This window comes from Archocentrus centrarchus, chromosome 5, assembly GCF_007364275.1.
Source record: "Archocentrus centrarchus isolate MPI-CPG fArcCen1 chromosome 5, fArcCen1, whole genome shotgun sequence".
Classification (NCBI taxonomy): Eukaryota; Metazoa; Chordata; class Actinopteri; order Cichliformes; family Cichlidae; genus Archocentrus; species Archocentrus centrarchus.
This window is the reverse complement of record NC_044350.1, coordinates 22,089,106-22,105,220: the sequence shown is the minus strand read 5'-3', so window position 1 is coordinate 22,105,220 and position 16,115 is coordinate 22,089,106. Positions and strand designations below refer to the sequence as shown.

Below are 16,115 nucleotides of genomic sequence, written 5' to 3'. Positions count from 1 at the left end.
AGTTTTTGTTTGCAAAATCAGAAGTTAAAAACCCAAAGCTGGCGCACAGGTACCTCTTAGATGCATCTAAAGGTTCTTATTTGTTAAGGCATCGCCATGTTGCCTAGCAACCACCTACAAACGGGCTAAAACGACTCATTTGTAGTATTTATGCACTTCCAACACCTTTTGAAAGCATTGTATCATTTTAATCTCAGGACAGTAACATCTAGTTTGTATCAACAAAACTTTCATTACGCGTGACATATTGTGATGTCACCGTGTTGCCTAGCAACCACCTAACAACAGCCTAAAATCACAGGCTAAACAATACTGCAGCACAGGCATTTTGAATGTTCTTTATTATTTGTGTTGAACTGACACTTGACAGTTAATCAAATAGTGGATCGGCAGAAAAGTAGTGAGGTGTTTTGACAATTAATTGTTTTAAATTCCTTCATAGGAGAAATTGTAAGATGATGTAGTTTTATCTCATCATTCATGTGTGTTTTGTGCCTTCTTCCATTTCAGCATTATAAGCAGAATATCTGTTACAGGGCAAAGCATGACATGATGAAAGCTAAGTATATGGGTCCGGTTAATCTGTAAAGGAAATACTTGTCAGATTGATTGATGATTAAAATAATAGTTGCAGACCTACTTAACAGTGTGAATGTCAATTAAATGGGCTATTGACTGAACTGAGATCAGCTTAACAATACCACATAGTATTTCAAAATGGACTGGTTATAGAGATGGCACGGCACTGATGTAAAATCTGAACCCGAGGCCCAGTACGATGTATGTGTAGATTAATTTTAAAATCTAATCAGTTTTATATTTCAGTGGGCTTCTACTCAAAGAGGGAAAATTACTGTCAGCAGCCTGAGAGTCACCTGCAGTTCAGTTACAGGGTGGAGATGCCTTATATTTGTTTGTATGATGAGGAACTGTTATTCACCATTAGTCTGACTCACCTGTCAGCATAGTCAGTCAGCAAGCCTCCTCATTTATCAGTTCACTCATGACTGCAGAGGTTGGGAGAGAAGTTTTCAGTTCTCCTGTGTTTTTTATTAAGGCTCTTATCCATTATTCTGAACATTCATGATGTAAGTGCTAATAAAGAATAAAAAGAACAGATTAAAACAGATTAAATTGAAACTCTATTCAAAATATGTTTGAGTAAGGTGACAGTGTCAAGGGGAGAACAAAGTATCAAAACATCATCTTAAACTTTTCAATCTCCAACAAAATGCTTCGTTGTGTTCCTTCATGCTCTCTGTGTTACAAATGCTCAAGAGTTTGGCTACACACACTTTGTTTCAGAGCCAAAAAAAGGCTCAATCAAAAGTAGCTTCTTCAGTCATACTTTTGAAATAAACTAGCATAAATTCAGGGTAAGCCGCTGTTCTGTCAGATCGACCTGCCCCCCCCCCCCCCCCCCCCCCCCCCCCCCCCCCCCCCCCCCCCCCCCCCCCCCCCCCCCCCCCCCCCCCCCCCCCCCCCCCCCCCCCCCCCCCCCCCCCCCCCCCCCCCCCCCCCCCCCCCCCCCCCCCCGAAAATAAAAAAGTTTTTGTTACTCAAAGCATCCTTAATAGGAATAATATCAGTTTAATAGCAGGCGAGAAATGGAAAGAATACATTTTTTAATGCATTTTGCTTAGAAAAACTTGGATTAGAAACTTTACAGTGGCTGATGAAACCTGACTCTGATTATACTAAGGGAAGATTAAGACCCAGTCCCCCAATCCATTAATGATCTCCCGCAGACGGTTTTGGTTTTTCCTTTCTCCGAATTCTGTTTGGATGTGAGGAAATGCCTTCATCATCTGCTCTGCCTGTCTGTACTGATAGCAGATATTGAATTGGCTGCTGGGCACTAGCTAACCCCCACTGTGAGAGATCAATTGAAAGGGACAGCCATATACTGCTTCTCACAAAACTGCCGCCCAATTTGGGAATTTCGTACTCTTCCTGTTGCATTTCAGATGGTAAGCAGACCAGCATATAAATTATGTTTTTTGTATGTGTGTGTATCTTGCCATGTTTTTTGACTCGCTCATTAAGTAAATGGATATAAAACAAATCTGAGATTTCAAAAGATCAATGTCACTAATGGAGTAGATATTTTAATACTTCTAAAATTCCATTCAGACAAAGTGAGATTCCCTTTTAAAGAACGTTTTGATAAAGACAGGTTAATATAAAATGTGTAAGTTTGATTAATTATATTTAGCAAAATTATTAAAAATATGTTGTCAAATATGTTTAAAAGTTTTTGAAAAACTGGTTGGTCTGGTATCACAAGGGTGCGTGCCCATACTGCACAACCAGTGTTTCTTTTGGTTTTTTTTTTTTTTTTTTTTTGGAAAGATACAATATTTGACCTATTAAGTGTTGTCAAGACTGTTATTTTCCAGCCTGACATGCACTCAGACTCTCACATGCTCTCTCACACTAACACAAACACAGTTGTGTGAGCGTGCTTCGTCAAGAGAAAATCCCACAAGTTGGTGAGGATTCCTTGTTCTCCAGATTGCTTTTCCCTCAGCCAGATTGCAGCTTCATTCTGTTCATTTTCCCCCCTCCCTACAGATATACCCCCTTTCACCTATCTTTGTAACTTTAGGCTGTTCAACTCTGTCCCTCTATTTTAAGACGGAGAGGGCAGTGTGCCGAGAGGGACTGGGAGACGGGTTGTTACGGGCTGCGTGACATGCACAGTGACGAGGACCGTTTGCAAGATGACACTAGCTGGCCTGTTTACCGCAGAGGCTCGATTCTGGGGGAGGAAGGGGCGGCAGGGAAGGAGGCAGACAGGGAAGAACAGAGAGGGGGTTTACTACCCTCAAGAGAGTCGGAATTCCTCCTGAGCCATTCCCCCATTTGGCTGGCAGTTGTGAAAACAATTGCCTGGCATTTACACTCTCTGTGCAGATGGAGTCCCAGCTATGAGTCAGCTTTCAGAGCAGCAAGTGGTGGAGAAAGTGGTTGGCTTGTGATCTCCTGCCACAGTGAATATAAGCATGCTTTACAAAGGCACTTGGTTTTTATATTGGGCAAACTCCACAGAGCTGTTTTCTTCTTTGCATTTCCAGTGTTTATTTTCTCCCTTTAACACAGACTGGTTGACTAATTTAAGCATGTCTGTTTGTTGTTTCTCTATAGCTGTGATCTCCAGAAGATGGTATGCTGATGTCCTGAGCTGAGGGAGCCTTGACTTCATCCCCCGCTCGCCTTTGTTATTCCACACCTGGTCTGCTCTCCATCAGTCACAGAACACCAAAAGCAATCACCAGCACCTTCTCATTTTCCCCACCCCCCTTCCGTCCAGCCGGTCGTCACCATGACGTCGGAGCTGGAAAGCAGCCTGACCTCCATGGATTGGCTCCCTCAGCTGACCATGCAGGCGGCCATTCGCAAGGCTGATGCCCAGAATGCCCACGGGCCAGGCATGGGAAAGAAGAGTGCCCTGCTCGATCCTAACACCACGCTGGACCAGGAGGAGGTGCAGCAGCACAAGGACGGCAAGCCGCCCTACAGCTATGCCAGCCTAATCACATTTGCTATCAACAGCTCGCCAAAGAAGAAGATGACACTGAGCGAGATCTACCAGTGGATCTGTGATAACTTTCCCTACTACAGGGAGGCGGGCAGTGGCTGGAAGGTGAGGAAAAAGAAACTTTTACTCTTAATTTTATGGAGGTGGAAAATGCCGTAATTCTGGTTTTAGCTGTATTTTTAATTCTTGGACTAAAGACACTGCTAGTTATTTAGAGCTCTACTTTTTTTTTTTGGTCGTTTCCTCACATTTGTTGACTTTGATACATTTAGAAAACCAGGTAGAGTATCATTTAACAGACATTCCAATTTGATATAAACATATTAATTCATTTGGCTGACCATTTGATTTATCTCACTTTCTTAGATTCTCCTTTGACCTTACATTTTCAGAGAAGCTGTTGACATCATTTGGTAGAAGAAATTATTTGTCTTAAATTGTTTGGTGGGATCTGAGCAACTTAAACAAAGTGAGATTCCACTGGTAATCACCATTGTCACTTCTGAGAAAGCTTAGAGAGAAACTATGAGTGTGCCAAATCACACTAAGTGCCTCAGTCCTCTGGATGAAAAATGGTGCAGCCCTGAGAGAACCATATGAAGTGTAAAACCCTGGATTAATATTCAGGGAAGTGGCCCCTATCTGTGCGAACACAGACTAAATAGCCTATTCATGGGTGGTATTATTCATTGCAGATGCCTTGATAGGAGAAGGCCATTATGCAGAAGGAGAGAGCCAGTGCTGTGTCATCATCTCAAGGAGCCCATGATATACCGAGATGAAGCTATGCTGATTGCCTTTTAAAGGGCCCAGATGGAAATTGATATTAGAATGAGTTTTCCAATCAGTCGACGTTTATTGGAAATAGAATCTTAGGCACTGCTTTATTGCAGTCAGACAAGATGTATGAAGCCCATTTCCTGGGGCGACAAGATCTGGCATGTGTACAGGCTGCACTGAGGTGTGTGTGTGCGTGCATGTGTATGTGTATGCGTGTAGGTGAGGGGGAGATGAGAAAGCATGTGTTATTATAAATGGATTGATTTTAGCTTTTGTGGCAAGGCCCCTTTTGTAAGGAAATGAATTGTTTTATTTTGCAGCCTTTGTTTCCTCTTTTACCTTCATCATCCCTTATTTAGTTGTCAGCAGCACAGCAGCGCATATGTTCTGTCAGACTGCATGTGTTCCTGCATTGAGTTACAGGCATTTTCACCAAACACTGATATCAGCTCTGCATTTTGTATACCACCTACCTCTGTGTGCAGTGAAATGTTAAATTCATTGCCAAATGATTTTTCACTAGACATTGGGGTAAGGTTGCGGCTGCATTTTCAGCCTTCTTTTTGGACTGTGAACAAATCCAGTTGCAGAACATGTTGCGCTCTTTGTCTAGTCTGTGTCCATTAAGATACTTTAAATGCTACTTTCTTATTCAGAGCTGCAATGAGTAGATGATCATTTAGGTGGGTTGTAGTGGACTTGGTGAACTCCTACATATCCACAGACTTTATTGCTCAGAAATGTGAGGGTGTGACAGACTAGCCTAGCTAAAATAACTGTAGATAAGACATAGCATGTAGTTGACACTTATCCCAAGCACTGTGAATGCACACACTTTTTATACATTTTAGAGTGGGTGGCCTCAGTGGGAATCAAACTGATGCTGCTGGCAGGGTTGACGCTTTGGTCTACCCACTGAGTTACAGTTCCACTGTAGTTACAGCAGAAAAGAAGAAATTATATTAATTTACTCAAATGTTTTTTCTGCTAATTTGTCTTTTGGTTCTTTTGTTGTGAAGTGTGGCTTTTTCCCACAGCCAGTGAAAACAGGACTGTTATGTAAACTTGTTTCAAAAAGCCTACACTGTAAATAAGTATCATTAAAAATTTGGTTATGGCATAAATTTGTAACTCATGCCAGTGTTTTTTATCGATTTCAAAACATCAAAATGGGTATCATACTGATGGTTTAGATGAGGGGTGTAGTGGTAACTCTGTTACTATCATGACATCCTGTCTGCCTTAATGATGCTTATCGTGATGCAGTGACTGTAATACCATGCAAGACAATTATCTACTATGTTTTTAACTTACAAAGAAAATATCCCTAAAATGCAGGATTTAGGCATTTTATTCAGTGTATTATGGTGTCAGTTTGTGTCTTGTCATCATCTAATCATACCAATCTGTCAGCTTAATTAATTAAATCTGATTCAGTTTCACCAGTGGTCAACAATTACACCCCTGTGTACACCACTAGCATTTTAAACTATTTTAACTATTGTGGCTGGCATATAAAACATCAGGACATGACCACAGGATAATTAACACATATAACACCTCGCAAGCGTATGAATGCTGATAACTGTGTTGCCACTTACTGTAAGTGGGTTACAAAGATTCACCACTGAAGTCTAAATCAGTTGTAATGCTACAGTCCTACCAGGGCAAACAGGGGGTGGGGACCATGGCAGGACAAAAATGGTTGCATTGCACACAGTTGCAGTCTCATTTCCTTTGAAATGGTTGCTTTGAAGACTGGGACCAGGTTGAATGGGGTCCAACTGGCAATCACAGGCAGTCCGTTTGTGATGCGATGATTAACTGTCGCAATTTTGTTGCATGTTGCAAATCTGGTATCTACACGCACAGAAATTTGCATTAACTTCTATATTCAGAGTCCAGCCAGAACCACATAGATTTGAAACAGAAATTTAGAAAGAGTAATTGCAGTCAGTGTGAGTCAGACCATTATTGTTGGTGGTAGGCAACCTGTGCAATCGCCTTGTGATTGAAAAGTGGTTGCCTAGAGGTTGAGGGTGTTGCTCAACATCAGTGCATCTAGTTTGTCTCTGCAACTACTTGCGGTTGGTCACTGACTGAAAAAATTTTCAATGCAATTTCTAGGTGGAAGGTTGCCATTTTTGCTCTAGCATGACTGAGCCATATTATGCAGCAATGTTTCTGTACGTCATGTTTCTGTGTAAGTGCCTCTATCACCTGTTTGGGAGCGAACATCGAATTGAGTTCTCAGTTCTGCTTGAGATAAACTGGTCCAATCAAATCTCCAATATGGGAAGTAAACATACAATATCAACCAGTTGACTTTAAATTCAAAACTGCGAGGCAAAATAAAATAAAGGCAAAATAAAAATAAAGATTTTTTTAAAAAAGATTGTGCTTATGGTAGGCAAGGCAAGAGTTGGTGCACAACAAAAGTTCACTATCACACAATTTGTAAATGTTCATATGCTTTATCAGTATTGTGTAATTTTAAAATTAAAATTTGAAACAATTGCACGTAAATTGTAAGTTTCAGAAACCTATTCACTTTTAACTAGTAATCAGTATTTTATCTCTCAATTACTACTTTTAGATTTCCTAAAATATGCTGGCACTTGTTAAATTTTTTTTCTTTGATATATTCAAAACCACAGTGAGCTGTATTGAAGTTGTTGGAACGAAGGGTTTCTTTCAGAGTCAGGTTTAAAATAGATTTGACGTAACTGGAATGATGTCTTCAATACGAGAGCAAGTTATTAAATTAGTCAGCGCTGATGACGATTGACGCTTTTCAAGTGTTTTCTAGTTTACTAAAGGCTTGCATAGATCGACAGATTCTGACCTAAATGTGGGCTGCAACTGTAGAAATACCCCTCACATTTAAGTGTGAAAAACCACATCACTCTAACCAGGATGCTGTACTGCACAGGAAACACTGAAAAAGTGGTTTGAAGATGTGCTCATGGGCTAAAGCCTGCGTCACAATTTTTTTCTCCCCCCCCCCCCCTCTCTCAATTCTTGTTAATAAGGTGTTTTCCCTGTCATAGATTTTCTCAGAATCTAAACAACAAGAATAATGCACATGGAATATGTATAAATCTCTTATTGCATAAGACATTTGAATGAAATCCAATATAACTGTTTCCGTGCCCGGGGCTTTTGAACAAGCTCCAGTAGCCTTAGGTTTGTTTCTAATGTTTTTGTGCTTGGAGAATTTTCACATCCCATCACACAAATGATATTTTCATCCAAGCTTGTGCAAAAGCCTTGGGAAAGGTTCCTCTCCCAATCACCAGGAGGTCACTTGCAGCTTTCACGCTTGTAAAGGTTTTTTGGCTTTAAAATCCAAACAGATACTTTAAAGATTTGGAAGTAACAAAATGGCTAATTGAAATTGTATGATTTCTGTAATATGCATGCAATTCTCCCTGTACTGTGACTGTTACAATATGAATCCACCTATAGTGTGACTGAGTATGTTTGTGTGTGTAATTAGTTGGAAGCAAGCATGCCGGGGTGGGGTGAATGTAGGTCGGATGTAGTCATCGCTCCTCTGTTCCCCTGGAGATGTCAGTCGCAGGAATTTGGGACTCGGCACACGCATGCGTCTGTTCTGTATGATAGTGCAAGCTGTGCCTGAGACATGAGACCTGGCTAATCTGGGCACCAGCAACTCATTTAATCATCTCAATAAAACTCCATTAGCCTGCGCTTTTAAGAAATATCAATAAGTGCTGTCAATAAAAACAGATAATTCATCAAGGTCAAAAAAAAAAAAAAAAAAGTGAGCGCTGCCTTCAAGAGTGCAGAATATGTGCTCGGCATCTATGAGCAAGCAATTAGTTGGTGATTTTCTTAACACCCTCTCTGGCTCTCAGAGGCATTTTTGATTCATGCTTTGCGGGTTTGTCTAAGCATTCGTGTGCATGATTCAGCTCATACACTGTAGCTTCTGCATCCTTCTGTTCGTTGTATGCAAAGAACTGCTTTGTGAAGATCGATTAGATTGCTTTGAAGGCATTTCCTAAACCTGTATCTAAAAGAGAGTTCTTTACTGTTATGTTATACTATGTCCTCTTTGCCATGAAGCATATTTATTGCTTAATCCCTTTGATTTCAAAGCCATCACAGACAATGTCAGCTGGCCCAGATAACTTCTGAGATTAAAACAGAAATGCGAATAGTCCTCAGCCACAAGGTCAGAAGACCGTGTTTGTCTCCCTGTCAGTACTGCTTAGCAAAGATGATTTGCATTTTTATAAAGATTTAACTTTTGTATTTATTCAGTATTTTAGATCATACACTACTAAGTCATAAAAAATAAATAAGGACTAAATGTCAAGATAAGTGTTTGAATGAAATTTTCAAGTCTGACACAAGTGCTCGAATCAGCTCTTTCTGTGCACGGATGCTGTGTTGCGTGTCATGAAAGGCAAATCAGCGTTCTCTCACTTTCGCTACGACCGTTTGTGGGGCAAATGTTGCATAAATGATTTGCAGACGCGTGGCTTCTAGACACCTGAAGGAGATGGCTGCATGACGGGGTATTCCCCTCATAAACTGTACTTTGTAGAAAGGCGGTATTATAGAAGACTACTGGAGCAGGCTGTCCTTACAGTCATTTCTAAATTTCATTGAAATCACTTTTATCAAATTGGTTTTGACAAATATTTCCTTAAACTATAAGAAACTACTAATGAAAAAGAGATGTCGTGGGTTTTTTTTTTTTTTTTTTTTTTTTTTACTGTTGCAGAAGTATTATTGTACATGCTTGAAATTCAGGAACTTAGAGGGCCCTACATAGTACAAGAATTACATATGCATATAAAGATGTGGTTATAGTTTTCTTGGTACATTAAAATATTTACTGCATATATTAATATTTGCAAATAATTTAATTACAACATGGAACAACAGTCTCTCAGGTTACACTAATACTGGATTGGCTAATTTGAGCAAAGAACTCTTTTATTTCAGTGGACTTCTTTGCCGCCTCTGTGTGCAAATCCTACTTTGTCTGAAAATATCGGACTCTGCTCACTTCAGCTCAGCCATAGACAGAGTGACAGTATTTTTGATTTCTTTTTGGGTCTATTTTTTCCCTTTTTTTTTTTTTTTCTTTTTTTTTTTTTTTTTTAAACTGAAATGTTGACCTGTATGTTCATCTCAAACCTTCTCCCGGCTCGTTGTAGGCTTACTTCAGGCAAAGTGCGTAAATTCCCCTCTGCATTTCTTCCAGGTGAAAAATGCCAGCGAAATTCAGGAGCAATTCTCAACCAGTTTAAAAATGCTTGAAACGTTCGCTCTTGAACTTTAACTGCAGAGGAGATTGTTGCTACTGGCATGATTTTATTTTATTTTTTTTCCTCTTCTACACCTGTGTACAGGAAAAGAAAATTAGTTGGAAGAGAATGAAAGCTACTGCTGATTGCCTAATGTTTCCCACTGCATTTTCACTGGTCCATAGCTCTTACATGATCTTGTTAACAGGGAAATATAACTTTGGTCTGTAAATCCTTGAGTGTGGAGAGATGGGGCATGGAGCTGCCTTCTGCAGGGGCCCTGGACCTTGCTTTGATCTCATTATAAAATGCAAATACACAGTACCCTAAACAGATCAAAGGTTCAACTTCCCATTGGATCTGAGGCTTAATAATAGCAGCCTGGAGCAGTTTACTATTTTTTAAAGAAGCGATTTGGGTAGCCACTGGTCCTCCAGGACATTATTTACTCTGGAGATAATGTTCCTGCTTCTGACTAGTGACTAGCCACAGCTCAGAAAATCCTTGCTCCTGTTGCTTATTTAAATAAGATCGGTCAGGTATGAGCATTCGTGCTTCCTGGTCCTATCTCTCACCTCAAGCTTAGGTTTACAGGGGCTGAAATCTGAAAGTGGAAAATTGCTTTGGTGCTAGACTCTGATACCTTCTTCTACTTTCTTAGCTTGTATGATCATTACTGTGTAAAGCAAGCATTTACATTTTAAGGACTTGATGCATACTAAATTTTCAGCAGCACGAATGCATATTTAGTGATACTCTCTTCCTTTTGTAACACGTGCACTCCAATTCCGAAGTTATCTTTGTTTTCTTTCTTCAGAAAGTCTCATGTTAACCTTGGCTTCGATGCAGTGTGATACATGATGAGTTTGTGCAGCAGTATTTTTAGTGCCTTACACTGGCTTTCTTGTTAATTGTAGAGACAGGAAAAAGTGGCTGCATGCTGGCCCGGCGTTGACTTTTTCAGGCTGTGGGAGGGGTAGTGATTCACTCGGCAGCCAGTTTGATCCTGCTGTGAGGCGGGTTCCCGTGTCAGGAAGCTCCAGCCTGGCCACCCGCCCACCAGCCTCACCTTGCACCCGCCTACCGGCGCCCCACCGCTCACGCTCTGGCCCTTAGAGTGGGCGGGGAGAGCAAGCTGGCAGGCCTTGGCATGGATACATTTTGGCAGGAGCTGCTGTCCCCACACTCCACTGAGTGAAGTGCTGACTGCAGTGCAGAACATAAAAGGCCCGAGGCTTCTATCTCTTCCTCTTGTGGCCTGCAGGCCTGTGTAGTGATGTTGGCTTCAAATTTTTTTATTTTTTTTTTAAACTGTTGCTGTCTTTTTGACAGTCTCTGCCATGGTCTCACAGTTCATCCACGATATACATGACTTCTGTTATCATTTTACACAGTCATTAACCCTTAGCAGCTCCCTCCCATCTGCTCTTTCTGCTCAGTAAGATGTGATACAACAGCTAGTTACAAAAGCTGTTGACCATGGTTATCAATTGATCCAGTGAACTTCCTTCTCTGTGATAATGAAGTCGATATGTAACACACACAGACGGGAACAAATAATTTGTTTTGCAGCTTTTTCCCTCCTGCTAAGAGTGATTTATAATGCAGAGGAGAGCACTGGACACTGATTTGCTGTTGATCCCTACAAGCATTATTTGCCACAGGTTTGTCCTTTTAAAATTAATTAATTAAAAAAAAAAATCAGGTAACGTAGTTTTTATTTTTATTTATTTTTACCTCTGTGTCCCACCACTGTGGACTTAAAATGAATCAAAGATGTTATATGACAAAAGAATATTGCATTAACAATTTAGGAATTGCCTCTCACTTCCCCTTAATTGGACTGTGCAGTTTCATGGCCACATTTGGCCTATTTCCTAATTACTTTATGATGAACTAAGAAAATAAAAGATCTTGAGTTGTCTCAAAGTGTTGTTGAAACAGCAGGTTTGGAAATATCGGCAACCTGTGACAAAATACTGTCAAAGTTGCAGCCACAGGAATGTTTTTGGTGTCATGAGAAATGGATTGTATATCCTTTCTCTTGCCAGGTATTTTTTGGATGTGTGTGCCTGTGAGCACCTTTTTATCCATAATTTTGCAGACAAAAAGAGCATGAATAGTCTCCAACATAAGTAGCTACATTGACTGCCTTCTACCTTCAGAGCTCCTCAGACTCAGGTTAGTGGTTTCTCGGTATGTGGTCCACAGATATGTCTATACAAATGGAGCGGGTCACTCTTAGGTTTAAAAACAAAACAGATTTGTCATGTAGAGACAGTGGAAACTTTAGATAAAGCCAAACAACAATGTAGTACATTGTTGAGGATTGCACTGGTGAGCTCCGCACCACCAAAAGAAAACCCTTTCATATTATTTAGCCAAAAACCATCTGAAGGTAGTATATTTTTGTCAGTCTACAATTGAGAGAGAGCTTCATGAATCTACAAGATACAATCTAAAAGCACAACCCAAAGCTAAATTTTAAATTTGGCTGCTATACCCGTAAATAAGATTTGTCTCGATTTAAAAACACTGCACCGCTTTTAGCACTTCAACTAATTTTGATTGCTTTAAGTCCCATCCTGACCATTTGCAATTTTACCAAGATTACGCAAAAACAACCAAACTGATATTCATGAAACTTTTTGGTGAATCAGTGTTATGGATCCTTATCGCTTTTGTTAAAACGTGCAAAATAGGCTGTTGCTTTTGGTGGAGGATATGCTGTCCAAGTGCCCTTCTAGTTGCTGATGTGATTGCTGATGGAAGTAGCAGGATGAAATCTGGAATATTTAGAGCTATACTTTAAGCTCAGATTCAGTCACATGCTGCTGGACTGGTGGGATGACATTTCAAACTACTGTTATTATGATACAATACAGTAGCTCTTATGACCCTCAGGGCAGAATTTGTTTTGGTTTCAAATGCTGCACACTTACCATCTCCATAGGATTGGGGGGGGGGGGGGGGGCAGCAGAACCAGGCACCACATTATGTGGCAAATAACAACCACAAATTAAACATACTGGATATATTACACAACCAGTGACAGAATATGGAAACACCATGTAGCCTAGTCTACATGGTTAAGCTTTCTTTTCATTTTAATTGAAGTAGGCACCAAATGAATTTTTGTGTTTACATTGAGGTATTCTGTCTTCTACTAGAGTGTAAGCACTCAAACTATAACTATGGGATAGGTCATGCAAGTTTTTGTTTTTTTTTCCCTGCATGCCAAAGAAAAGGCTCCTCATATATTTTACTGGAAGGACTTGTCTTCATTCCTCCCCATAATCTTCATGGCAGTTTGTACCAGACAAGCAAGTTTAGTTTTTAAATGTGCTTTGAGGATGCCGTACTAAGCTGAAATCCTATTGTTGAATACAGTGTATTTTCTTTTTTTTGGGGGGGGGGGTCCACTCTGTGCACCCTGTGCACCCTGTGTCCCCTGTGTCTACACAGTGTCTACATAACATAAAATCTCTGCTGTCAACGAGAACACAAACTGTCCATGTCGGCTTTCCAGCTAAAGGTGTTGTCCAAATGAATGTCAATTTACCTGTATCAGCAGACATGGTTGATTGGTTCATTGTGTATAACCATTGGACTGTGAATCCCTGCTGACCTCAGGTCCAGAACAACTTCTTCATTCTTTTTTTTTTTTTTTGTTCCATTTAAAATGAGATGGTTGGTATCACACCACAGATCCAAACTTTCCAGTTCAGTGAAAAACGGAGGAGGATAGCAGTGTCATATAAGAATTTAACTCCAATGGTGACTGTAAGAATAATGAGCATAAGGTTAAAAGATATGGAGTGCTGACACTAAGCTCAGGGGTAGGAGTGCTTATTGATCTCAATTCTGAAAGGGGTACTGATCACCCTGACGTACTAGATTCATTTGGTCAAAAAGAAATATGCCACTTTCATAAAATAAAAGAACATTTATCTGTTTCAGTTTTGATATTATAAAATATGAGATCCACTGTCAATGAAAAAGAGGCGTGCAGAGGTCTTAGGTTCTTCCAGGTGCTTAACAGGCAAATTGATGACGCTGTTAGCAGTATCATCAGTACCCCACCCTTCCCTATTGGCAAATTGGAATAGATCCAGTACAAAATTGACCTTCGCCTTGAGTACAGACACTGTGTATTTTTCAAAGTATTTCATCACAATATAAGTCAGAGCCACATGTCTATAATCATTATTTTCAGCTGGACAAGGTTTCTTTGGAACTGGAATAATGACTTTTTTTTTTTTTTTTCCCCTCCCAGAGGGTAGTGTGAGTCCACTGCTGGAAAATGGGGCACCATAATGGGGTGAGTCCTGCTGCACAGGACTTTGAGAGGAGCAGAGGTGCCGTCTGAGCCTGATGATTTCTTTGCGTATACATGTCTAAAATGTTCAAATCTGTAGTTAAAATGGTCTCCAGTGAGGTTAGAACCTTGTATAGAGGTTATTCAGTTCATTGGTTTTTGCAAATCATCTTTAGTGACATGGCACTTTGTTTTCATATTGGTTAGAACTTACTGGTTGAGGCTCATGGTGTTTTAGAGTCAACTGAAACAAAATAATTCAGCTCTATAATCTCACTGTGTTGCTTTCTGATATCCTCCCAACATCTGATCAAATTTCTTTTGCATTATTTTCAAACTTGCTCTGCCCTGAGTTTAAAAAAATAAGAGAGAAGTAATGAGCCTTATTTATTTAAAGGCCAATTGTTGCCTGACATGTAAGGTGGTGTGTATTGTGGTAACTACACTTACAAAAAATTGCAAAAATTGCATTGTGACAACAAACTATATGAAATTTATGCAATTCATCAAGTGTCTTTGTTTATTCTCAGCCATGTAATCACTGTTTTTGTCTGTGCATTACTTCTGTTAAATATAATATTGTAAACTGGATTCAAGTAGACTACATAAAACTGTAATTTGACAGGGGGCATTTGATTTACACACCCCCCCCCCCCCCCAAAAAAAAAAAAAAAAACCATTGACTAAAACTTTCTCATATGCAACACTTAACCCACATGCATACATACTGTATGTAGAATCAAAGTAGATTCTTATTCTGTGCATTGCAGTTGTTGGTGAACACAGTCTTATATTTGAGCTTCAGGTCTTGCAGCATTACTACTAAGAGGAAAATGCCACTTGCGGATTATATTGTTCACAAACTCCCCTTGGCAGATAAAAAGGTCCCAGGGATGGGTGCACCAGTTCAGCTTCAGTGCTGCATACAGTCTCACTCATAGTATACTGTCTGCAACAGCTGTCACTGACAAACAAATGCTGCCCCCTCGATTTTGCCCTGTTGAATGAGTAAGAAATCCTCCAACTCCTCTGAAGCAAAGTCTCTGTAAACGCCTCCATTTTGCTTCTCAGTGACTCTGTGTTGCGGCAGTGATCCGTGGTCTCTCCTCCTTTGCTGTCTGTTGTAGAACACCTGGGCTTGGGCAGATCCTCAGGTGGAGTAATTCCTGCACAGCAGAGGAACAGTAGTGCATCTCTGGTGCAACAGAGTAGCAACTCATTTTCTTTGTGTGTAATTTATTTATTTGTATTTTGTGTTTCCAAATGATCACACTGATACAGCCCTACCACACAGCCATTAAAAATGGTCTGTATGTGCTAATTTACGCAATAAAAAGATTCGGCAAAGCTACAGCAGATGAGTCTGGGTCACGAGAAGTGAACGTGATCCAAAACATACTGCAAAAGCTGCCAAAGAGGCTAAAAAAACTGAACGTCCTTAAATGTGAGTCATTCACCTAAACCTTAAACCATCTGAACATGCTTTTACTTACTAAGAAAAAACAGAGGACAGAAAGGCCCACAACCACCAACTGATGTATTAAAAATAATCTTTATAATTATGTTAGTTTGTCCTCTTCCTTTTTGGCCTGTAAAAATGGAGGCTCTCTGTAATGAATGGTTAATGCTAAATTTCTGTTTATCCTCTAATGCTGAAAGTATTTATTTTAATCATGTCTTGACTGCTTCATTTCATATCTGTTGTGGTGGTCTGTGGAGGAAAAATCAGGACAATTCTGTGACTGTCTATATATATATATATATATATATATATATATATATATATATATATATATATATATATATATATAATTTTGTGAAGAGTATAAAAATAAGGTGAATCATATGCTATATACTATGGCCTCTGCTGTCACCAGATTTCAACCCAAATAAACACCTAAGAGAGTTTTTGAAGCATAGGGCATATCTTTTTGAGCAATGGATTTCCTTCCAGAACACTTTCAGAGATTTGAAGCTATTGTGCCTCAACAACTTACAAAGGCCCCTCAGTCACACAGGCCTACAAACCGGTTAGCGAAGACCGATCCGCCCCCGGCAACCACAGGTCACTAGGGATAAATGTTTTATACTGGGGGTCTTGCTTTTGCTCTACATGTATGTGCATAGAAGGTCTCTGAGGTCCAAGCACAGAGCCGTACACCCAATTATAAATTACTGCAGGTGGAGATAA

General features: G+C 40.0%; 1 protein-coding gene across 1 annotated transcript in view; it reads left to right on the top strand.

Moving 5' to 3' along the window:
- foxj3 (forkhead box J3) overlaps positions 1–16,115 on the top strand; it is an 81,974-nt gene that overhangs the window by 29,635 nt on the left and 36,224 nt on the right. The window contains exon 2 of the mRNA XM_030730109.1: positions 3,148–3,646. Coding sequence (XP_030585969.1) covers positions 3,326–3,646 — 321 coding nt within the window. The 5' untranslated portion in view covers positions 3,148–3,325. The remainder of the gene's footprint in view (positions 1–3,147; positions 3,647–16,115) is intronic.